We start from the raw sequence: 23,741 nt of genomic DNA on the forward strand, positions 1-23,741 counted from the left end.
ATTTGTAATCCAGATGAATCTGGTGCCTTTTAGGGGGAATGAATACTCTTGTACAAGAGACTGTATATTGCAGTTCTACATCTAATTTGATTTAAGTTGTTATATAGATGAGTACCTAAGGAAATGTGAAGAGATATAGTCTGGCAGGTGTGAGTCTAATTTAACTCTATTGTAACTGCTTTAAGTATTAAAAGATTATTGCTCTTATTCATTATCCATTGTGTATTACCCTATTACATTAACTACCTTCAAATGAATTAGCTGCAGAATGAGCACTAGTTCTACTGTACCTTTAACTCCATGGCCTTTGAATGAGTGACTCTGTCTTCTAGTTCTTTATCTTCAGCTTGGTACTGGTCATGGTCCAGGTCCTGCTCCTGACTGTGCTCTATGTAGTCCCGGTCCAGATCGTCTCGAGGCAGACTAGTCGCAGGTTCACTTGCGGTGTGCTGGGACAGCCTGTCCATCGTGTCCCCTAGAGCAGAGGCTAACAATCACACCCAGTCGTGTTATAAAGCAGTACGGGTGTGCATGTAAGTTCAAAGCTTCACAGAGGCCTTGTTTACATGGATTTCTTTACTCAAATGGAATTATTCATCTTAAAGTCACGTTCTGTTGGTGTCTTTTTTGAGAATACAGCCAATGATCAGTATATCCTGCTCATAACTGTAGAATATGCGCGTGCACACACACACACACACACACACACACAAACACACACACACACACACACACCTGTTTCCAGCCACATATTTCTAGACATATATTCAAGGGTGAAGATAGTACTTTTGTTTTTGTGCTGGACTGTGCTGGTAGAAACCTATACAACATACCTCCATCTAAACTGCGCGACAGCAAGTACCTCCGGCTCACTGATCGCTCGAACTGAGGGGCTGGCCTGTCAATCAGCGCGCTAGCCTGACGAGTCTGGGCCTGGGTACGCCCACTGTAACGAAACTTTGAGCCAATCACCAAAAATCCTTTGGGTGGGGGTTCAGGGGAGACCAACCTAAAGGAAAAGCCAGACCATCCAAACAAGCTTTAGTCATGCATGAAATAATTCCTCAAAATGTTAGTTTTTGATGGAAAATTGTCTTCTTGCATTTAATACATGGCAGGTACTTTCCAGTTGGTGCAAGAAAAGACACATGACAGGCAAAAAGCTCCCAATTATTCCATTAAACAGGAGAGAAGAATCAGCACACAAATTCAACCCCCTCAGACTTGTCCTGGCAGGGTATTGCTTCTTACTGGGGGGATATATTTAACAAGCGGCTCTCTGCCATGGCACAGTCTCAAGGATGTTACACTGAGTAATAACTTCATTCAAGGCACAAGAAGATAGGTGAGGGCTGGGTGGTGCGGCAGATGTGAGGAGGTGAGAGCCTACCTGAAGAATGTGTGGTGTTCAATGCAGACCTTCCACAAGCGCTTAGAGGCCCGGTGGTTGGGAAGCTTGAAGCCAATGGTGCTCTCAAACTGCTCATACTGGCGGTGTGGGGGAGTGTTGTTATTTGTGGCATGGAGGTACGTGGGAGACAGAGCAGTGTGTTACTACACACGAGGTGGAGGAATGGGTGCAATTGAGATCATTGGTATATAGAACATGCCCACAGGCAAGGCCTGCAGATTTGATCTTATGAGAGGTGAATACATGCCCACTGTCTAGCAGCCGATGGGTGTGTGGATGTGCCAAAGTGCATATAAACTGTCTTTCATCAGTACAAGCCACATAGCCCACAATCAACCGAAAGACACCCAAAATTGGGTCCTTATGCTACTAAGCATATGAACATATGAAAAGTTAATGAGGAAGGAGTACAAAGACCCTGAGATTCTGGACTGGACTCATAACTCATTCATGGAAGCTGAAAGAAGCAGCCATGCTGGATGTACTGCTGTAGATAATCACATTAAGAGGAGAAAAGCAGGCCAGGCAAAGTGAGTCGCCCCCAGAGTGAAGACCACAGAAGTCTAACGCAGATAAACACCTCTAGGGCTCCTTCCCTTTCTAAGCTGCCCCTTTTTTTCCTCATTGCTCTGTGTATGTCTTTCTCTCTCTCTCTCTCTCTTTAGATACCTTTAGGGCACATTTGCTTTGCAGTTTGTGACTATGTTGTTGAGAAATAGAATCAGAAAAACTGTGATGTCTCTTTGGCATGATAAGTTTATTCTGTTTTATCTAATTTCTTCATGCACTGATTTTAAACACTACTGCAGTAACATATTCTTTATCTAATGAAGAACATATTGCCCATTAAAATTTTACTTTGCTCAATAATATACAGATAATAAAATTAACATTAAAACTTTATAGCACAAGATGGTTCTTTGAAGAATCTTTTCAATATCTCTCTCCCTCTGTCTGTCTCTCTCTCTTTCTCTCGCCTTTGCAGAAAAGATGTTAACTTAAGATCTCCGCAGTGTTTGGAAGACTGCAGTATTAGATGTATGGTTAATTGATCACATCGACATGTGAAGGATGAAACATACATGAAATCCAGCCAGTTTGTCTCCTCTAAACTCTTTAGTTGACTAGTGGGAATGGTTATGGAAATCATTCCCTTATCTATGCTCATCCACATGTTAAGTAGTCTAGCATGTATAAACAGTTTCCAAATTCCACTTCCCAACCTTGGCCACCCATATATAGGCATTTTAATAAGTTTGGTACTCTTAATAATACATTTCATGATTTGTGTATCCTGTAAACATGCATACATGAATATTATTAGAAGAAAACCTTGAAAAATTCAAAAGACCTTTTTCTCTACCTCTCCAGGGCGGATTTTGATGTAAAAGTTGCTTCTCTTATAGGAGATTTTGAGGATCTTTGGCCAGGCAAATCGGTTAATGCGCAAACGGTCTCTGTAGATTAAAAGACCACTAGCGCACACACCCAGCATTATATCAATGCCCTCAGAGTCCTGTAAAACAAACAAACATGCACAATACAATTGGAAAACCTAATTAGAGAAGCTATACTTGTTTTGACATCACATGTGTATGTCACAAACATCCAACTGTATCATAATAAACAAAACTGCATTCCCAAGGTTTAACAGGTAACTATTATAAAGCTTTCATTATCATTGTTATTATTATTATTAGTAGTAGTAATAGTAGTAGTAGTAGTAATAATAGTAGTAGTAGTAGTAGAAGTAATAGTAGTAGTAGTAGTAGTAGTAGTATTAGTAGTGGTAGTAGTAATAGTAGTAGTAGTAGTAGTAGAAGTAATAGTAGTAGTAGTAGTAATAGTAGTAGTAGTAGTAGTAGAGGTAGTAGTAGTAGTAGTAGTAGTAGTAGTAGTAGAGGTAGTAGTAATAGTAGTAGTAGTAGTAGTACTAATAGTAGTAATAGGAGTAATAGGAGTAGTAGTAGTAGTGGTAGTAGTAATAGTACTGGTAGTAGTAATAGTAGTAATAGTAGTATGCACCTTGGCATGATGGAGATCAACTCCATACATTGACAGTTTCTTCGCATTCTCCAAAAAGTTCATCTCAGCCTCTGCAGGACTCATGCCCCTACCGCAGAGCACATCATCATCATCATCATCATTATCATCATCATCATCAGCCCACCAGAACATCATAAAGAAAAGGAAAAAAATAGAAGTGGAAAAGCTGGAAGGTGTGAAGGTGAAAGGTTCTCTGCTGCAGACAGGATTTCCATGAATCCCGTTTTTTGTCCGAAGATGGCGCTGATTTGTACATCCTCCTCCTTCAGCCTGGTCACTGGCACACATTCAGCTCCCACTGAGCTGCCTGTCTGGATTTGTAAACTGGCTTCGGCTCAAAGTCAGCGGGAGCACCCGCTGTGTTTCTGGGTAACTTGCTCTGAGTGCATGACCATTTTATGATTATAGATGGATTTATTTTTATTACCATGCTTCTATCCTTAGATACTTGAATGCCAAGCTAAAGCTTTTGCGTGCATGCATATATGTGTGCGTGCTTATGCACAGCTTGCCGTTTGTTAAGGTATATTCGACTGTCATTTTGCTCGGCAACTGTCCTATTTTTTGTAACAGATAACTGATTACTGCAGTGATGTTCTCTGAATATGGTCTCACTGTTTCGAGTGCATGTGTTATGTTAATCCAACCTTTTCTTTTCTAAGCTTCTGTAGTTAGACTGCGCCCTTAATTATTCATACAGTATAAGCTGATTAATTTTCATACTAGATAGGTTAACTCTTGTTGAACAGAGCGCATGCATGCGTGCATGTGTGTGCGGTGGAGCTTCCCTTACCTATATGTGCGGTGGAGCTCCATCACCCTTTCCTCCAGCTCCCGCGTCTGGTTGGGTGCGAAGCGGAACTCGCTGACGTAGTCGGGGGAGTGCTCGTCTGGGTCATAGTCACCCAGCTCAGCCTGCACGGTGTAGGAGCCCAGGAGGGCGTGTGTGACAAATGAACAAGGCAGGCGACCCGAAAGCATGTCCTCCCTCAGCTGCAGGCACAGGTAGTACCTGAACACACACACACACACACACACACACAAACAATGACAGATGCTCTGGCATTATGAATGAGTGACCAATGCTGTGTTTGCTTCTCAGAGCTTGCACAAGAACATGTCAGGTGAAACCCACAAGCTGAGGATCAGTGAGTTACAAATGGGAGTGGTTCAGGCCGGTGCAAACTTTCTGAAACTTGAGGAAGGAAATAAAAAGAACACTTTACATTTGACATATTAACTTTTGCCCTTTTATCTCCACCCGCTTAGATTATATACATAAGATGATATGCGATAAGTACAGTATGCTTTGGTAACAAGAGGCAGGCACCCTGTGTGAGGAGTGTCCAGGTGAGAGGTGAAAAACAGAGTCGGGCACTCACCGGGTGATGTCTTCTATCAGCTGAGAGGGATCAGGGGGATAAAACTTGACAGCAAAGGAAAACTGCCAGGAGCCTACTGTAACCAGCCAGGCAAAAATAATCAGTTAGGACAGGGACATGGCGGGATATGCCTGTTCAAAAAGAGTCCACCGGAGTCTGGAAATATACTTTTCCTTTACCTCCTACTGGTGTGGTGACATATGTGGAAGAACAAAGGGCAAACGGCTTTTCCACTACACTTACCTCGGATTTGTTTTTTGATCTCTTTTGAGGGGTCCAACCAGTTCTGAAAAGGAAGGAGAGCAAATGTGTTGTGAGAGTTTGGCGCTCTCTGAGAGTTTGGCACTCTTTCAAGCAATGGTGTATTAGAGTGAGCATAAATACTGGTCAGCACATTAATATTCCACACCCATAAAGGCATTAGGGAACACAGAAATGTCATCTCAGTCCCTCTATACTAATTTAAGGTCACCCAAATCTGAATAAGGATCTGAAGGGTTTGTGTAACACACAATAAACACACACAACAGAATTAAGACAATTGTAACATCTCTCAACTGTAGTGTACTGCAAACTTGCAGAGTTCCAATATCCCAATATAGCACACACGTATCTCAACACAAGTGTTATCTTGACGTTTGTGTACCACACTGTACTGTACTCCCCCATACAAATACACTATACTCAGTTAAGATGTCGTGAAAAATGACAGTCGACTTCCTAAAAACTCCTCAAAACTCCCTAAAAATAGCAACAAAAGCGTTAAGCGCAAACTTCCACAACCAGACGTCTCGTGCGCAGTCTCTCTGTGAGCTGCTTTGTTCACAGCCTGGCTCCCGAGCACGAAGCTGTTAGTGACACCCTGCTGCCTGCTACTCCCCGGGAGAAAAAAAAAACACCAGCACCACCGACACCACTAGCACCACCTTTTCCTTCTCTGATCATGCTAGCTGTCAGTGCCATGTTGCTGTCGCTGACACCTCTGTGAAGCTCGCATGCTCCCCGGCTCTTGCTAGCAGAGGCTTCAGAGTCTTAATGGGGCCAGCTGAGACCGATTTCACTGCCAGTGGTGGGGGATGGGGGGTGCAGCGGTGGGCAACACGGCCTGCCAGAGAGCGTGTCGCTGTTTGAGCTCAGCTTGGCCAGGGGGTTCCCCTGAAGTAAGGGCAAATCAGCACTGATCAAACTCGCCGTTGCCTCACAGACCCCCAGCTAACGTGATTCATGATCTCTGGCAGTGGCAAAATTACATGTGTATGACAGAGCTGGCGGGACTACATTTATTTATATAGATATATATTTATATAAATATGTATTTATATTTATTTATATGGCGTTTGAAGGAAGTCATAAGGCGAGCAGCACAGGTGGTGCACAGCATACATGCAGAAGACTGGGAAGTCTGTATAAGTGGTCTATGTAGTGGATGTCGTTAGTATAATATAACAAATTGACTGCATAGATTATATGCATATTGTGTCATACTAGTCATAAGAGGAGTGAATTGAGATAGTGATGATATAGTAAACTCAAACCTTCTGGCTATCAGCATCACAAAAGGTCAGGCCAAAGTAGTCCTTCTCCAGCAGGTTCAGATGCTCACACACCATATCCAGTAAGACTTGCCCCTTACAGGACTTCTGTCACAGCACACGCACACACACACACACACACACACACACACATGCACGCATGCGCGCACACACACGCGCACACACACGCACACACACACACACACAGAGAAAAAGAGAGGAAAAAAGACTCTTTTTATGCTCTCTTAACTGGACACTACATTTATGAAGACCTTTAGCATCATATTCTCTTTTGTTCTTCCAAGCTTCTAGCTATCTTTATTGTCCTGTAAAACTGAGGAGCATATTGAGCTTAAGCAAGTGCATAAATAAACAAGAATATCTAGATTTATGGTTTTGCACACTCTCCTATTATGAATTCATAGCTAAGTCTCTGGACCACCTCAAAGCTACAGCTGCACAAAAGGGTGGCAGACGCAAGGTGCTTGAGACACTGATTTTGTTGAACAGTGCAGACCACATTAAGCTTAAGCAGCTGCCAACGTTATTAGTAAAATCTAGTATTATGGTTTCACAGTCAGGTCATATTATACAGTTGAAGCTAAGTGTATTGGATGCCCTCTAGGCCACACCCAGCTTTTCTGCACAAATGGGTTGCAAAGGTGAGGTCCTTGAGACACTGGCTTTGGCAGAGCTGGTCTACAAAGACACAGAGCATTTGCTTCCCAGGGAGCCTAGTTCCTGCAGTGACAGGGAGACAGAGCAGCTGTTTCCATGGAAACAGAAGTGGTAAGGGCTTTTTTTTTTCTTTTTTTTTCTTTTTGTATGTCTCCTCCCAATGTCTAATAGAGAGGAGCAAGAAAGAGGAGAGAGACAGAGAGACAGACAGAGAGAGAGAGAGAGAGAGAGAGAGAGAGAGAGAGACAGAGAGAGAGAGAGAGCACACTTCCTGGTGTAAAAAGAAGACCCCTTACGAATGAAAAAGACATGGATGAGTTGGTGAGGGAGGCCCTCAATTACCCAAGCACATTAGAGTGGGATTTAGGAGCAGTTTATTATTTCTTGCCAAAATAATGAAACCGAAGCAGTTGATTCTGTTGGTTCCCCAAGCAATGAAACCCATCCAGAACAGCAGATGAGTTTTTACCCTCATTGCAGTCTCCACACAAGGGACCCCCAGCACACTTGTTGCCGAGGGTGATTCATGGAGGGTGTATGCCCGCTAATCAGTAAGCATGGCTGCCATGATCAAGTACAGTATGCTTCATCAAAAGCACAAAGCGTAAATATGGGTGCACCAGTATGAAATTTGCCGGTGCCAGTGATCAGTCTTCCCATGTTTACATCTGCCAATATTAATCCTTATACAGGTTTGTCACACTTAAGAATAAATATTGCTGTTCAGAAAATAAACATTTCATTTTCTCTGCAGTTTACTTTATCTGGTGATTCTATGCGGAGCCATGACCATAGCCACTCATCCATTTCATAGGCTAATCATTGTATCATCTGTACCAAATAGCTAACTGAGGGCAAAGCAGTGATTCTATGGAATTATTTGCTGATACCAATGTAGCCCCAATATTTTCATGCATCCATATACATAATTGTACACATGCTTGAGAGATCAGTTCCATGTGCATTTGTATCTGCAGATTTAAGGAAGCGGTAGGTTCCCATGCAGAGTTGTCCTTCAGCACAGGAGAGTTAATCATATACCAGTAGTGCATCGTTATGGATGGCATGTGAGCTCAGGGGTCAATCAGGAGTGAGGAGTCAATTACTGGTGGGGAAACTTTTTTCCAGGGGCACTTGATTTATTACTTCAAATACTGTCCCTCATTCAGCGCATTTTGATCAGGGCTATCAGAATAAGAATGAGCCACTGCTTTAGCCACTGCGCATATCGACACGCCCCCAAGCAAGCCGTCGACCTTTTCTGCTCCTTCTTCTGCTGTGCCGTGCCATTATTTGCCTAGTGGCTGCATGGTGAGGGCTAACGCCTGCTATAAAGCCCTTACCCAGTTCTCAGCTACCGGGTGGCTGACGAGGGTGCAGATGACCTCCAACCTTTTAACTGGACAGTATGTTTTTTCTCGGCACATGCCTTGGCAGATGTGGAGGAGAGCCTGGCGCAGGGCCGTGCTCGTGCAAAGCTGCACGTCCGTTCTGTGTCGCTGCAGGCCAACGTAATCCATCGGGCAAGAGGAGCCCCAGGGTGGGCCCACTGCCATGGCTTTGATCTACGACCGGCGCGTGGGGTGCCCTAGAGATCGGGTAGTATACAACAGCCCTCCACTCCTCCAAACATCACTCCACAGCTAGCGCAGAGCAGTCACACACATGCAGTCATCTGTCATTATGAGAGCTCCTCTCTAGTAAGAAAGGTGGAGCAGTGCATTGTGGAAGATTGATAAGCGGAGAGATATAAGAGATTGTCTTCATCACTATTACAAGTAGTGCTTTTATATGTGGACTTTCATATATATGTATAAAATTCCCCACTCATTCTCCTCCAGGTGGTCTTTTTCCTTCAAGCTCGGGATCTCTACCAGAGGCCTGCGTATCTTAGCTGTATCTTAGCTGTTCCCGGGACTGCACTCTTCTGGAAGAGATTTCGGATGTTGTTCCTGGGATCTGCTGGAGTCATTCTCCCAGTTTGAGGTTCACAGGAACCACCTTCCCTGGCACTTTTACCTTCCCTTGGTGCCCTTGGTATTTCTTGAGCTTTTCGTGTTTCTTGTACCTGATGTTGAAATCACTTGGGATTCTTAGATCTGTCACATTTATATTTACATATACAGAATTTGACAGATGCTCTTCTCCAGAGTGACTTACAAAAGTACCTTGTTTGTTTATACTTATAGAATATATCCTAACCAGTACAGTAGGTTACAGTTCAAGATACCATTGAACTAAAATGCAGTTGAAATACAGGGATCAATGCTGATGCCTAGAAGTGAGCCACTGGGGGCGTGTCGATATGCGCAGTGGCTCATTTCTTAACTGTTAAGTGAGCCTCAAAAGCTGTACCTCAGAAAATGAAAGTGCAATAAGAAACAATACCCTACAATAAGTACTAGAGCTTCAGTTACTCAACATTGGGGCAAGATTAGTGGTCATTTAAATAAGAAATAAATATCATTATGGACCTCTGCTGTTGATTGTCCATTACTACTATGTCCAGTTGCTTATCAATTACCATTTTGTCTGACTGTATCTGGGAGACCCACAGGATTGTTTCTGTATGGCCTGTTCATGATTCCCATTTTCCTGTGGGATCCCAAGGTAGGCTTGTCATGACACCAGAATTTTGACTTTGATACCAATACCATGTATAGTATCACAATTCTCAATCTCTAAATGACACCTTGGCATAAAAAACACAAGAAAATTATAGTTATTCCATTTTCTGAATGTAAAATGTTTATTGGATTAAGAAAAATATGATTGCAGAAGTTTGATTTTTAAATGGAACCTTACTACTTAAAGCAAGGAAAATATAATTAACAAAACACTTCAAACGTCTTGTGTAATTACATTAGGGATTTTCTTTGCCTGCTTTAGATTCTTAGCTATGAAAACCAGTGTATCTACGTGGTCTTCTATCAGTCTTACTCTAATGTTTAGTTTGTCTAAGCTTCTTTGAGTTTTAGCCATATTTTGTGTGTCTGCCTAGCACAAATTCAAATGGTAGCTTGACTGGATGAAGTTGAGTTATGAGTAAGAACATTCATAATTTGAGGTTAAGATGTACACCCAATGCTCCATTTTAAACACCAACATTTTACCATTTAAAATTAGCCTACATGAAATTTAACAATTAAGGCGGTTACATGCTTGATATCCTATTTGCAATGGAAACACGAACACATGAGCATCATGAACTCACAGGGCATGACAAGTAATTGGCTTAAATTCTTAATGGAACATTTCACTAATCACTTTTGAAAGCTCCCTGGTGTAGCCTTTATCTTTACTAAACTTTTGTCTTTTCAGCTCTTTGTAGCAGTTAGGACACATCTTGGTCAAATGCTTAGCCAAGTTGCTGGTGTTGCCTGTTTTGCAGTGGAGATATTTATAACATCTTTTGCATACTGGTTTTGTCGTATTCATTGGCTGTCCATCTTCATCAGCGATGTAGGGAAAATATGCCCACACTTGACTCCTTGAGCCGGTTTTTCCCACAAGTTGCAGACATGACAGAACGTCTTTCATTTTTGGCATAGCCATGCTACCTAGCAATGGAAGTTCACTGCCTTCTAGTCTATGCTACCATCTCACTTCTTGAGCCAGCTGCCTTGCATGTGTCGCCCATCCGAGTCAAATTAGCATGCAAATATCCAGAATACTGATTCAGTTCCTCAGGCTATATTCAGTATTGAAAGCATTGCATGTTACAGAATCACATTGTTTGCTATATTTTATTACTGAAAAAGCGCTGAACTTTGGATGCCTCATGGAACTCTATTCCAAGATACTTCAACATTCCAAGCTTCCTTCAACATCTGTTATGTTACCTTCTGGTAGTATGATCCCCTCAGTTCTAGCTACTTTCCCTCTCCTTCTAACCCTCTCCTTCTTCAACCACGCTCATTAATTCTGAACAACATTCCGATGGCATTGCTGTATATCCTGGTTAGATGGATTAGTGAGTCGATGTCTTGTTCACTTCTGGCGTCCAAGTAATCCCAGAAGATGAGGTGGCTGATGGTTGCTCCTTTCTGTAGCCGGTATCTGTAGCCACTCTTGGTGATGATTTCACTTGGTGATGTCACAAAGATCCTCTATAGGATTATGATCTAGGGACTGTGAAGTCCAGGGAATCATGGAAAACTCACTGTCATGTTCCTGGACCCAGTCCATGACTTTATGACCCTTGTGGCATGGTGCATTGTCCTGCTAAAATTATCCTTCCTCCATAGGGTAAACAACTACAGTAAAGGAATGAACTTGTTGGCCACAACACTTAGGTAAGCTCCACTGTCAACACATTCATTCACAGGTATCAGAGGACCCAGGGTCTGCCAAGAAAACACTCCACACCATTACTACACCTCCACTAGTTGACACCTGATAGGATGGGACCATCGATTCATACTGCTTGTGTCAAATTTTGTCCCCCCATCAGCATGGTGCAACAGAAATCGGGATTCATCTAACCATGCAGTGTTTTTCCATTGATCAGTGATCCAATTTTTGTGTTCGTTTGCCCACTGTAAACAAACAGTGTTCTTGTTTTTCTGTTTCCCTTAGACAGCAATGTCACTCAAATTGGTCATCTACTGTTATAACCCACTTGTGCTAAGGAACTATGAGTTCAGACATGTTAGCTGGAGCACCAGCATTGTTTCCTGCTGCAAACTGCTTTATTGTGCACTGCCTGTTCATCAGAAAGATCCTTAACATCCTCCTCTGACCCCATTTGTCCCTTTTTGCCAATGAATTGTTTACGTCCATAGGATCCCCTTTCTCTGGATGTTTTCCGTGTGTGTGTGTGTGTGTGTGTGTGTGTGTGATAGTTATAGCAAGTTCATATTTCAGCTACAAGGTGTAGCTGGCATAAACTGCAACAATTCTAACCTCACATCAGAGAGAGGGAGGAGCAGATATTACACAGGGGTATCTGTATGTTGCATTTATTAATGGCTTTCTGTGTTGTATGACTCTAAATTAGTAGTATGTAGTACTATTACTTTATTCATTAATCTTTAATCTCAGCCAGTTAATCTTGACCAGTTCAATAATCAGCAAACACTTTGGACACCTGATGAGGGTGCAGTAGCTGTGTGATCCCAATGAACATGTTTTAAACTGATTCCTTAGAAGTCCCCAGGCAGCTGTCTTCACATCCACTGGGAAATAAGGCACAGCCATCTTACCTCCACTCCTGCCTCATAGTCAGATCCATCCAGGAGTGCGACTTTCACAGGTACAGTCTTTGGTCTTTTAGAGGATTTCTGAGGGGATCTGGACACCCTGCTGGGCGTTTTCTCTGATGAGTCGTCTGTGTCTCTGTGCTCATCTGACATCTTTGACTCGTGATCCTAAAAAAATATAGAGCATAGAAAATGATATGATAAATTGGGGTAGATATTGTTTGTTTACTTATTGTATCATATTCCATAAAAAATATGACAGATGCAACATTTACTACTGAACTGGATTGCACTGCATTGCATTTGGGCCTAAGAAAGCCTACTTGATTGGATCTTTTGCTGTCTCCTTCCATGATATTCTTCACATCTGAAGCGGAACCCTTTTCTGACATTCTGATTACTTACAATTCTGGAAAGAAAGACAAGAAATTGAAAGACAGTAAGGCTCATGTCTCACACACCACCACCACAAAATTTCCTACTCTCCAAAAAGGATCAATATCTGCTCTTTTAGTACAAGTTTGTCAATAATCTGACACCACCCTACATTTTGGACATAAAAACTCTAAGATCGTGCGGCTAGGTCCAGTGGTGGTCTTTACCTCCACGCAAATCATGCAAATGCGCTGGGCCCCAGAGATCAGGGAGGCCCCTTCTGGCCACAGGCGGTTGGCTCCAAAAAAAATTATTTTTTTTAAAATAAAAAAACAAAAAACAAAACCTAAACTAAATGCACTCTCGTTCATTGTTTGACACCAAAGTGATACTGTAACACACTAGCTAATCAGGAATCTTGAACACAACCATGATTATTAGAGTAGCCCAGCAGTGCCCAAAAAAGAAAGACAACTGATGAAATGGTACTGGCTGCAGTAAGAAGATTGTACGAGTTGGGTAAATATTGTATTCTGTGGTAAAAATAAAAATGTCTTTGATTATGGCACCCAGGCATAACTTTGATTGGAGCCCTAGAAATACCAACACACACACACACACGCACGCACACACGCACACACACACAAAGGCAAATCTGAGCGGTGTTTGAATATTCTGTCATTCTGGCTCACATTTGCCACATTTCTTAAACTTTTCAAATCGGTTTTAATATCTTTTAATTGCTTTTCAAAACCGGGTATCTTTTCCTAACAGAAACATCAAAAATTGTACTAACATTGTTGGAGAAGATGGTTTTTTTTTGGATTGCCAATAAAATATTCAATGTATAATCAATTTATTTGGCAACTGTAGCACTGCTTTTGTAGTTTACAAACTTAGTGGCCTTGTAGATGTTGTTAGACTGAAAGACAGAATAATGTATAATGCTATTAGAACTGGAAATTAGAACTATGTGATGGCAATGCCTTATGTACATCCCCAACACAGACATCCAGAATCTCCTATAGTGTAACTGATGGAAGTTTAGGTAAAAGAAGACCCTCTGAAATGCTCTCTTGTATAATAATAAAATAATCTTTTTTAAAAATAAATTAAAAATCCTTGTGGCTTTGAACACTTGAACCCCATCAGTCTCAGGGACTTAACAAGGATATTGTCCTTTTTTAATAACAGAAAGATCCACCTCACATGCTACAAATATAGCCTAATATTTGGCGTAACCTTTTTTTCATATTTGTGACATTTCCTTGGGCCAGGTGATAAAAACGTAGGTGAGATTTACCTGTTCTGTCTAGGGCTTTGTAACTCATATAGCTCATCTAGAGAAAAGCCTACCAGCTGTAATGCCTCAGTGCCTACTGGATTTAAATTTCACAATGATGCACCAGCCTGCATAACAAAAGCCTCTTAATAGTATTTAGAAGAGGGAGTGGATATTTTAGATATTTGGATGTTTTTCCTTGTTTTTTGAAGTGAGAATATGAGAGCCTCATGCCCAATTAACACTTCAATTACTTCACCCAGCCACTCCCACATTCTAATTTGGAAGTGCATTTGTTGCCCCAGGATTAATCCAATGTTTTGATATATTTCTGCACCCACACATTGCTTCTACCTCAGACCTCTCTCCCAGTTAATTCCTCATGGCACCCAAAACCTTTGGCTCTCTCCTAACATTTACCACATTCCACAGATTAAAACTTAGCTTCACTTCAAAGTCAACCACTAATGCATTTATGTTCAAACAAATGCACTTGATGCTTTATTTAACGAGTGTAGTCACCAAGAGCAAATGGTGCAGTAGCATGCTGTGGACACAGAGCACTTCACTGAAAGCTATGACAGTGGTAATGCAGTGAAGTAAATTATTTCTCTCTCTCTCTCTCACTCTCTCTGTTTGTCTTCCAGTAATGCTATTGGAAGTATACTACATTACATTAGCTCAAAGCCCTCTGCTATGGCAGATGCCTGCATCAGTGAGAGTGCAAGACCACTGCTTTCACGACTATCAAAGTAGAGGCTTAACAGGAGACATGGGCTTGATAGTACTGTTTTCATAAGAAATTATGTCAAAAAGATTTTGAGACTTTATTGTCTTTTTGTGCAGTTTACATAGTAGACTACAAGAAGTTTTACAGACCCAGGAATTAAATAAATTCTCATTTATTGGGATAATATCAATGGGATAATATTCAGCACGATTGTCATCAGTCATATGATCTTTTCACCAACATATGGTCTTGAATATTAAATGCAAATGTTCCCTGACAATTTATAATTTACTAATTTATAAAGTACATCCATTTTTGAAATTACAAAATTCATTTCATTACTACTAATCTGACATACACATATTTGGCTGAATGAGTACACCAGACTTTGCAAGCTTTTCCTTGCTTAGTTCTCCTACAAGTTAGACCATGTCTGCCTTTGTACCCATCAAACATACCAGAGATTTTTAGTCTGAAATTAGTTTGTGTTCACTGGAATTGCAGTCACAGTTTCACACCATTCTGTATATGCTAATCATTTTCATCTCCATACCATTTACTGGCGTCATGTGGAGTGGACACAACCACAAACCCCAGGAAGAAGGAGATCTAATATAAATAACTGTAAACAGTGCAGTCCAAACAAATAAACTTACTCATGTTAAATCTCACCGCTTTGCATTCGGTATCTACTGACCATAAGCTAACCCACATGTCAGGTAGGAGACAAATGCCTCCTGCACTTCATTACATTTGCCACCGATCTATACTGATTAACTCTAGTTGCTGACTCGTTCCTTTTCACATGAGGACTGGATTGGGAACTCTACAATGGAGACAGGGAATCCTTTTTTTTTCTATGAAAATGACAACAAAAAAAAAACACAACTATGTGATTTTACAGTCTCAGAGGTCCATAGAAATGCAGGCTACATTCCACACCAGGTCTGATGTGCCATAAACGTACCACACAGCACTACTGAGCTGAAAAACATCCTGTCCATTTGTGATCGTGACATGACAAGCTGAGTGGCTTGCTTGCTTCCTCACTGGCCCTGAGTACACCAGCCACGGCGTCGAGAAACAATGTAGCGCATCTAAAGCATCTGAATGCAGCTTCTTCTCATTCTTCGTCTCATTTCTAAAAAATTTAAAAAACTTTGTTGAATTAGGCTTTTGTTTGATCTGTAGACAAGCACATAAAAAATATCAAAGACAAACAACCCGGTTCCACAGCCTATACACACCTGTCACAAGTACATGTATATGTACAAGTGAGTATAAAACTGATGACACATATATAAATATGCAATAATTAATATGTGATAAGGCCTTTCTGAGGATAATGTTGTATGCTATATTAAACATGACCATTTCAAACTGGCAGCAGTATGCAAATATTATTTTTGATACCGTATATTGTGTTAACAATATTCTCCCATATCATGTGCTGATTTATATACTTTGATGCTATCATCATGTTCTGAAATGATACCTTTCCAGGAAATCTGTGTTGCGCAGATTACAGTTTGCAGTCATCATGCTCAAAGTAAACACTCAACCACCTGACATGATTTCAGCCCTGCAACAATGTTTCCCCAGTGTCTGCAAATAGTTCTGTTCAGAAAAAAAAAAAAGATATTTTACCACTGCCAGTAATCAGTAATAATATAGACTACTATGTCCATATTTTTAATGTTTAGGTTCTGTGTACTTTGTATAGAACAGAGAACCATATAATGGATTTTGACATCAAGACGCCAGAGGTGTCTCAACTCTGCCAAACAACTTCTTGAATCTGTAGAGCATTTCCAAATTGAGCCACAGCTGAAAAGGTATGCCAGCTATATGATACGTTCCTTAAAGAAAGATTGGCTGTCTGTATCCAATCAAAACACCTCTGGAAAGAGAAAAGAAAAAGTGGCTGAAAGAAAAGCATCAGGTGAACGTGTTCGCCAGCCAATGAAAATAACAATTTCAGAAACATTCATTAGCTCAGAATAAAATGGGATTTTAATTCCATTGAACAGCACTCTCTCTTGTAAACGGATGATGCATAATGAGGTAGTATGAACCACAGAGTCAGAAATCTTCGATTAACATTTGACAACCTGCCGCGTGTCTCGGGCGTAAAACGCCAAAAGCTCCATGCCCCATGCATATGGCATTGGGACAACAAGAAACATAACTCTGCATAAATCAGGGAGATTAAAAAGGCCATACCCAAGCACTTGAGATGACGGCAGGGCTTGGATACATGATTTTAAAGCACCCCGTTCTCAGCCGGAACCGGCGGAAGAATTACGGACAATGCGGCGTCCTGCGGGAGTTCAAAAAAGAGCTGCAGTGCATGTGGGCAACCCACCCTTGGTCCCACCACTCATCCCCTCCATTTCAAGCACTTCAGGCTCCTACAAAAGCCAAAGCAGTGTGTCTGTAATGGGTTTGCTTTAAAAGGGCCCACTTGCAAATGTCTGAACAATCGACACAACATGGGGGCACTGCATGTAAATCTTTTAGTACTTCAAACCGGAATATGGTAATTGGCATATGTATTATTTGGGTATTATTTTTGGCTTCATCAGTAGTGTGAATGGGCACATGTACTGCAGACCACTTCCCCAGTGTTAATAGTCTGTCTTTAGCGATGAAAATGTCATATTATTTAAATTATTCTATATTTTTGTCCCCAAAGAGGACAAAGTGATTTACTCTCCAATAATTGCCAGAGGAGAAAACTGTCATAAAAATTCAATAATAGTAATAATAATCATCATCATGATCATCATCATCATCATCATCATCATTATAATTCCGAGATTGACCATCTATTACTTCAATTACTGAACTTATTTGGAAAACATGAATAGAAACATTATTAAAATGTGCTGTGTAACTAGTGGCGCATTTTAAGTGCTGAACATCATGCTAAACTGCTTAGTAATATCAAAACTGATATTAGTTCTCTAATGTTATCTGTATCGCTACTCAATCACTGGTGCTGAATAAGTGTTCTGGTCCATGTGTGGGAAATAATAAGCAATCAGATACAGGGCCTACTCTTATTACTCTTGCCCTAGATGCTTCTCTTTTACTTCCATCAAAGGCTTTTCATAGGGTTGCTATACTGAAAATGTAATTAAATATGCTGTATTTTCTTTTTTGCTTGGAAGGTCTTATGAATTCTTCTTTTTATGACTAAAGTTGCTCGGGCCAATAACAATAGTTTAAAAGGCCATTTAATACCAAGTGTTTCGTATGCCGGACAGTGAGTAAATAAGACTTTTATTCCCTTATGAAAGATTTTGCATGTGGAGATCCTAGGTTTATGAAGCACACATACAATAGGCTTCTGATATGGAATCATGAAGGCTGTTGTTAACAGCAACCTATGGAGCCAATTAATCATGAATTTCGTGTAACATCACAAAATCAATCTGTGTACATTGTCAATATTAATTATTACCTTTATTAAGATAGGCCGTATGTATTTTGTACTTCTAGGTATCAGCATTGATCCCTGTATTCTACAGTATTCTAGTTCATTGGTACGTGGGAGTCTAACCTACTGCACTGTACTAGGATATATTCTTTGAGTAAATGACAAAGCACTTTTGTAAGTCGCTCTGGATAAGAGCGTCTGATAATTCCGTAAATGTAAATGCCATAAATGTATTACTTCAATATGCACTATCAATAAGAGAACCTATTGATAATATCTAGTACAAATACTGGATTTTAGAAACCAGAGCTAATTCTAAATACTAAGGCCTAATGGTAGATGGAATGAGCTCAGCAACTAAAACTGTGGTCGCATGGCCCCATTGCACTTTGGGTGGTCTGAGGAATATTTATTAGCACATGAGGCTACATGTTAACACATCTGCATTCAAGCTGATGGTCCACTCGAGCCCAAGGTCTCATCGTGATCAAAATTGGGTTTGACATATGAGACAGCAGGTCATTAAAATGTCAATAAAAAGATGAAGTCGCTTTTATGGGATGGAATAGCCACGCCGAGAGATAGGATGGCTGATCTCGGATCAGATCGCCCCTGGCGGCACTGCACACGCCATCGTGCCTTTGTCTATTCTCTTCTCGTCAGAAGTTGGCTTGATCACGGATAATCTTGCAAAGAGGCAACTGGGTCTGAATGCTGATGATGAACAAGATGACTAAGAAGCCATCCAAGTGTGTATGTGCCTTGGCAGGGATTATATATTCTACTTTTGATTGCCATCAATTGTACACACAAAACGTAACCTTTATGGTCTCTGTTGGACAAGGAATGATCTAACACAGGCATTATAGGACAGACATCGGATTGTCCTGTGACAAACCTTCTAGCTTTGCACTAAGCACTGAGGGCACAGTCAGCTCCTGGCATTAGTCCAGCCCATATGGACATATTTCGAAGGACTTCATGTAACCAGTGACAGTTAAAAGGGAGCAGCATGTTCCCCCATGTGACTCTTCAGCCAGAGGAATGGTAACCTTTAGTGGCCAAAACAGATAGCTCACTGGGAAAAGGTAAGGTGATGGCGCATGGTGTTATATCCAAGTTGGATGGTGAAAGCAAGATGGACAGCATGATAAAAGCAATAAAAGGTAACGGTAGTACTCTTATGGATTTATTCACCACCAAATTAGCAATGGACTATAAGGAAATGATAGCAGCTGCTGAAGGATGGACACATGAGCCAGTGGTTAATGAGACAATTCTGGTGTTATTGGTTCAGGTGTTGGAGTGACAGGCTGCTAGACCATTCAGTAAAGAAAAGCACATTCATGAATACAACATTGTACGTACACTGTTGGGAACAGCTTTCTTTTCAGAGCACTTCAGGAGCGTATGAGTTGAGCAAGTCTACTTCAAAGACACCGCTGTGTGCATCAAGTACATCACATTCTTGTCGAACAGCGATGTTTTCTGTCTACGCTAGTGATATTCACTAAATTTAGCTTTCAAGATGTGTCTTGCTGCCTTGTCACCTTGTCATATATTTCACTTTTCTTTTTTTTTTTACCATTTAGTATCATGTAAATGCTACTTCCAAAATCATTTCATTACTATATCTAAAAATATGCAGGGACAAAACTTCCACATACGGCTTATCAGGGTCCCCTTTGTCCCAGCACGTGAACAATGCAGACGGGGACGCGGCCTGTTTAGATAAATGCCCCAAAAGCCAGCAAAATGATGGGGAATAATTTCCTATAAAATGACGGCCCCACAATGCCATTTGTCATCGGCTACCTTCGTGCTCTCTCTCTCTCTCCGCAGCGCCGCTGTGGGAGGAAGGCGGGGGAGGGACTCGCAACCGGCTCTTTGTGCGGCTCCGGGCACAATCGTTCATCTGTGTTGCAGTCTGTTAAAGGTATCCATCATTCATGGGGTGATGCCACAACAGCAGAGAGGGGAAGCCATAGGACAGCACCTGTAATGACTCGACTCCCAACATTTCAGCAGTTCACGAGAAAAGCTTTCAGGGAATAAAAATGACCGTGTAGACAGGAAAGGGGAAGCAGAGCGTGAGAGGCGGTGCCGTTCTGGCGAGGCGCAAGACGTGCGTGAAAGCCACTGTGGAGGCCTCTCATGAAGCACGAAAACATCACTGTTCTTTCCCAAGTTTGCTAGAAAAGGAGGACCGGATCGCATCGAGGCCGTCTGCCCCATCTTTGCTAATTCCCTTTCTTACTTAGAAAGAGGATTTGTGTTCCTTTGGTCATTTTTGCCAGCCTAGCATAAATGACTTTTTTTGGCTCAAATACAGTCACTCAGCCAAAAAATAAAACATTTTGCCCAGACCTCCAAAAGTGCTGTAGTTGACGTAGTGCACAATAATGGATCAACCCGTTTTCATTTGCAGGCCTTGGCACATTAATCTTCGAACCCTTGTTGAATAGAAGGAGGCGATGATGTCACCTCACTCCATATAATCAGCCCTTAAGACTAGAGGTTCGGAAGAAGATGGAGGTTTCTCCTGGGCCAGGCATATACTTCCCTAGCTATTTAATATGCACATCCATGTGCCTGCTCCCTCAAGCTAATTGGAGTGTTTATATTAACGCTGTTTACATCAAATCCATCAAACTCCCTTGACTGGAGTTTGGCTGCTGCGAAAGAGTTATGGGTGGAGTCATGTATGGAAACGTCCTTGCGTCGAGACAGCAACTTTCCCACTGATGGCTGCGGACTGTACTGTAATCAATTCCAGCGATGCCGCCCAAGCTTCTGCAAAATATTGCGCAAGAAAGCAAAAATCAAAGGGCTGCCAAACTGTGCGAGGTTCCCAGCGAGCAACTGTGGCCTCAGATGGCTCAGGCTCTTTTCTTACACTGCGTGGTTCGGCAGGATGCAAATGTAGTCCTAGGGCATGGATGCAGCGGAGGCAGGGTACTGCGAGGCCTCTGTCATGCTAATCCGAGATGGATCAAACCAGAATGGGAACAGGCCACACTCTGTTTCATAAAGATATCTCGGTTAACTGGAAAACGCGATTATGCACAGTACATCAGTACGGTCTGCGAGATTACCATTTCTTAAACAATTCTTATGTATTTTGTCTCTCCCTCCAGGTTAAACAGTAGTTTATTCCAAACTCAGTCTCGCTCCTGCCTTGTAATATTACTTACCTCCCCTGACGTACTGCATACGCAGTCTACTGCAGTCTTTTTTGAACTGTATCCCATACACTAATGTTGAGTGCCCCATGGTGTGAAGGACTCCAGCTGCCTGAATCAGCTATACGATCTGCTGACAACTATCTGGAACACTGTTTAGTGACCAGCCAATTGTTCTCTTAGCCATAGCCAAGGTAAAGGCCTGAGTTCAAATCCCACCATGACGGCACACCTCTGTATTGCTATTTCAGTGGTCCAATTTACAAAATCATCATTTATTCATCCTGGAAAATCAAATGAAATATTGTAGCAGGTGAAAACATCTTTTATTTTCAATTTCACTTATTTCCAGACACAAATCTGATCTTTTTTATTATTATTTCTGACTTAGACATATGTAGACCTCCATGTTTCAGCAATCAACTGCACATAGGTAAACTAGAGACACAAAACAAAGAAAGAAAGCAGCAAATACAATTTGTCTAAACATAGTCTTAGTGCTGAAGTCAAGATCCAGGAATATGGGCATCACACTTTAAGACCACGCTATCAAGTATGCCTGACCATGAGCACTTCAAGGACACTCAGATAACTGTACAAAATACTCCTTGAAAATAGTCCTTGAATGTAAAATAAGGACGTCTTAACTCCAATTGCAAAGATTAATCTCTAATGCCAGGATTTGCCCTACAAGCATTCACAGACATACAAACACAAATAATTAGCCCATGAGAGTTTTTGATAATTAACCGATTCTGCTACTAGTTAGCAATATTTCCTTGGGCAAACCAGGCCGATTCACTCTACTGTATAGAATACTTATGCTGATGGCATCAAATTATTTAGATCTTAAAATAAATGTGTTTACATCCTCTGTTGTTTTCACAGATGTCACGGTCAAAAAGCCATCTTGAAACTTCAGGCATCACACCATGACAGGTTTCAGTATGACACATCTAAAGAGAGAAATGACAGCTAAAATTCACACAGTCTATGAGTTGACGGAATAATGTTAAACAAAGTGGGATGCTTTTTGTAAAACACAGTTACCATAGTGACACAAACATGAACTGTCAATCTAACTTCAAAAAAAAATTTCAGTCAGAGGACCGTTTCACTGCTAATAAGACAACAGTACTGTACCTTCATTCAAGATACGATAATGCAAAATCATTCATCTTCATTCAAGATATGATAATGCAAAATATTATGTTGTTTAAAAAGATTCTCTTTATTATTCTAAATTATTATCAGGTACTTTTCATGCTGAAATCATGTCACTCCAAATCAATCCTAAACTTTTTTTGGCAACTGTAAAAACTGTATTTTGGCAATCAATCCTTTTTTTTACTACAATTCTCAGATGAATACAATACTGCTTTCACTGTTGTGTATAGTCTTAAATTAGTGTGAGAATCACAGTCTTATTTTTACTTATCAGGACCTGCCTTTATACATTCTAGCCACAGTGGTGCAAATATTCCCAGAATATTCATTCAAATCTACCTTTCTCATTTTCTCAGCTGATTACATAAGAGTCCTAGCAAACAGATATATGCACACAACTGCTAAGGTTTTCTCTGCTCAGCAGACTGCCGAGTAATATTTTAACCTATATCTATAACCTGTATATTGTTTTTCAATTGCAAACGCAATGTGCAAAATACTAAATGCAATTTGCAAAATACTAAATAAATATTTCTTGCTTAATTGGAGTCTTGTCTTGTTATTGCTCTGGCAATAACGAAAGGCCTCTAAAATGATAATAAACCTGTACAAAATACATTCTCAGGCAGGAGGGAATGCAGGAGACCTTATGATAGGCTCACTGAGTTAGGCATATTAGATTCATCTCACCTGAGGCCGTTCAACCAGGCTTTAAATAGCCTAAGGTACACAATCCTTGGTTGCCTGAAATAGACCATGTCCTGGAGAATATGTACTACCCATCTTTGTGTTTCTGCCACTCTAAAACACTAGTCTCGGCTCGTGCCGGGATTGTTAATTGCCTGCTGGTTTAAGATATGGTTGTTACAGCAGGAAAAATGCAAAACAGTGCTGTGTGTGTGTGGGACTCCAGCATTCAGGTCAAGAACCACTGGAATAAAATATATTCCTTTCCAACTCCAAGAAAATAGGAACGTGACACTGCTGGATTGTTATGGGGTTTGTAAAGGAGGGGAAAAATGCTTTTATAGACAAAATGAGGAACTATCCCTTAAGAGCAACTCAATTACTTGCCAAACACAAAGAAATTGAACAAACTTGGTGTAAGCTTTTTTTCTAAGAGGAACTCATTCTAGCATAAAATAGCATATTAGGACCGTGTCATCAAAAGGGAATGAATTTAAATAACAACAGAATTTGCTGCTATAGGAGAAAGAGATGTAGCAGAAAGCTAATATAGCACTTGAAAGTGAAAGCTAAATTGTTGGAAATTGAAAGTGGATCTTTCGCACAAACAGAAGCACATAGATTAC

General features: G+C 41.0%; 1 protein-coding gene across 8 annotated transcripts in view; it reads right to left on the reverse strand.

Annotated features, from left to right (window-relative positions):
* si:dkey-178k16.1 (band 4.1-like protein 1) overlaps window positions 1-23,741 on the reverse strand; it is a 41,569-nt gene that overhangs the window by 13,124 nt on the left and 4,704 nt on the right. For 7 of the 8 annotated variants that reach the window (XM_035522535.2, XM_035522533.2, XM_035522530.2 and 4 more), the window contains 11 exons: window positions 12,574-12,659; window positions 12,254-12,418; window positions 6,375-6,479; window positions 5,083-5,125; window positions 4,840-4,915; window positions 4,251-4,469; window positions 3,437-3,524; window positions 2,763-2,927; window positions 1,391-1,488; window positions 834-1,009; window positions 291-487 (listed from right to left, as the gene is read on the reverse strand). In XM_035522535.2, the coding sequence (XP_035378428.2) occupies window positions 291-487; window positions 834-1,009; window positions 1,391-1,488; window positions 2,763-2,927; window positions 3,437-3,524; window positions 4,251-4,469; window positions 4,840-4,915; window positions 5,083-5,125; window positions 6,375-6,479; window positions 12,254-12,418; window positions 12,574-12,642 (1,401 nt within the window). In that variant the 5' untranslated portion in view covers window positions 12,643-12,659. The remainder of the gene's footprint in view (window positions 1-290; window positions 488-833; window positions 1,010-1,390; window positions 1,489-2,762; window positions 2,928-3,436; window positions 3,525-4,250; window positions 4,470-4,839; window positions 4,916-5,082; window positions 5,126-6,374; window positions 6,480-12,253; window positions 12,419-12,573; window positions 12,660-23,741) is intronic. The other variant, XM_035522529.2, reaches the window with a different exon arrangement.

This window comes from Electrophorus electricus, chromosome 24, assembly GCF_041902795.1.
Source record: "Electrophorus electricus isolate QZ-2024a chromosome 24, ASM4190279v1, whole genome shotgun sequence".
NCBI lineage: Eukaryota > Metazoa > Chordata > Actinopteri > Gymnotiformes > Gymnotidae > Electrophorus > Electrophorus electricus.